This window comes from Bison bison, unplaced genomic scaffold (genome assembly GCF_000754665.1).
Source record: "Bison bison bison isolate TAMUID 2011002044 unplaced genomic scaffold, Bison_UMD1.0 scf7180017864508, whole genome shotgun sequence".
In the NCBI taxonomy this organism is placed as follows: domain Eukaryota; kingdom Metazoa; phylum Chordata; class Mammalia; order Artiodactyla; family Bovidae; genus Bison; species Bison bison.
This window is the reverse complement of record NW_011495064.1, coordinates 5,446,125-5,448,175: the sequence shown is the minus strand read 5'-3', so window position 1 is coordinate 5,448,175 and position 2,051 is coordinate 5,446,125. Positions and strand designations below refer to the sequence as shown.

The window sequence follows — 2,051 nt, the reverse complement described above, 5'->3', positions numbered from 1 at the left end:
CCCCACCCCACCCCACCCCCAACTCACCCAGTCATCAGAAGCCATGAATTTATAGAGTGGAGGACATAGGGAAGGAAACATACATCACCTTAATCACGCCAAAATTCTCCCCCATCTCACAAATTAAAAACATTCTAGCTAAAGTTCTATGGGGCTTCCGTGGTAGCTCAGCGGTCAAGAATCCACCTGCAATACAGGAGACGTGGGTTCAATCCCTGGGTCAGGAGAATCCCCTGGAGGAGGAAATGGCAACCCACTGTGGTATTCTTGGCTTGGGAAATCCCATGGACAGAGGAGCCTGGCCAGCTACAGTCCATGGGGTTGCCAAAAAGTCAAACATGACTTCGCAACTGTACAGCAACAACAAAGTTCTGTACTTATCAATATACCTCTTTTCTACTAATAATCAGAGAGGCTGGATAAATGGACTTTTATTAGAAATCAACAACATTTACTCCCCGTAAGAGAATCGGTTCTTAACCTTTCAATAAGACATAGATCCCTAGAGAGGTAAATGCAAACTAGGCAAACTATTCTCTCCCCAAAATGTGTCTACATGACCTTTGACCTTCTGTTACAGGGCATTCACTGGCCTCGCCTCTCCCCCAGAGCCAATCTGTGGGTCAGAGTTTAACACCTGGAATGCCCAGGATTTGCTCTAATTTAGCAAAACTGTTTACAGAAGAGGTTTTCATTGTCACCTCCTTGTCTGAAACAATTCGGGCAAAGTGTGATGGAAGCGGGTTCAGGATGGACGAACCAAGTCCAGCAGGGTCCACTCAGCCCCCTTTTCGAATTTCTCCCCGAATTACAAGTCTCACCAAAAAAATGTGTGCTTCAACACCCAAGGTCTCCTAACTACACCCCAGTTAACTTTCATGGGCTCTGAAGTTTATGCATGTCTGTATAAATACAAAAAATATACACTGTATAACACTCAAAAGTGCTGGAAATGGGTCCTAATGAGGAATAGGGGGGTCCTCTCATTTCTCAAACTGCTGCACTGGCATTTCAGTGTGGGGGACCAGGAAAGTGTCAGTCGCTCAGTCATGTCCGTCTCTTTACGACCCTGTGGACTGCAGCCTGCCAGGCTCCTCTGTCCATGGAGTTCTCCAGGCAAGAATACTGGAGTGGGTAGACATTCCCTTCTCCAGGGGATCTTCCCAATCCAGGGATCGAACCCGGGTCTCCTGCACTGGCAGGTAGGTTCTTTACCCTTTGAGCCACCTGGGAAGCCCTGTGGGTGGCCACCCTGTGTGCCTGTTGATGCTACACATACCTACGGCTTCCATGTTCCTTGAGTTTCCAGCCCATCAGGTTTCTGCTCACATGCCTAGAGGAGCAGCAAGTCGAGAGAAAAACAGCAGGCGCATCTAAGTGAGTCTGTCCTAAACAATGTTTTGTTTGTTGCCGGTTTTCTGCTTTTAGGCGGAACCAGCGTCCTCTAACAAGTGGCAGCTGGATAAATGGCTAAACAAAGTGAATCACCACAAGCCCCCTGTCCTGATCCAAAATGAAAGCCACCACGGGCCGGAGAGCAGTCAGTACTACACCCCAGTGAAGGAGGACACGCAGGACTGCGGGAAGCTCCCCGACGTCTGCCCACCCGGCCTGAGAGACAAGGACATCAAGGGCGCCTGCAAGGAGGAGCAGAGGCCCAGGACCGCGAACAAGGCCCCCGGGAGCAAAGGGGTGAAGCAGAAGTCCCCGCCCGCGGCCGTGGCCGTGGCCGTGACCGCCGCCGCCGCCCCTCCGCCCGCGGTGCCTGGTGCGCCTGCCGAGAGCGCGCCCGCGCCTGCCCGGAGGTCCGCGGGCAAGAAGCCCACCCGGCGCACCGAGAGGACCTCGGCCGGCGACAGCGGCCACCGGCCCGAGGAGCCCGTAGCTGCCGAGGCGCTGGGGCGAGCACGGGGTTCCCCGGAGCCCCCCAAGCCCCGGCCTTGCGGCAACAGCAGGACCAACCACCGCAAGGAGCTGCGCTCGGCCGTGACCTGCGAGAAGCGCCGCACTCGGGGGCTGAGCCGGATCGTCCCCAAGTCCAAGGAGTTCAT

The 2,051-nt window shown here is 54.3% G+C and overlaps 1 protein-coding gene across 1 annotated transcript in view; it reads left to right on the top strand.

Moving 5' to 3' along the window:
* The window catches only part of AFF3 (AF4/FMR2 family, member 3), a 551,769-nt gene that overhangs the window by 500,904 nt on the left and 48,814 nt on the right, over positions 1-2,051 (top strand). The window contains exon 12 of the mRNA XM_010829861.1: positions 1,429-2,045. Coding sequence (XP_010828163.1) covers positions 1,429-2,045 — 617 coding nt within the window. The remainder of the gene's footprint in view (positions 1-1,428; positions 2,046-2,051) is intronic.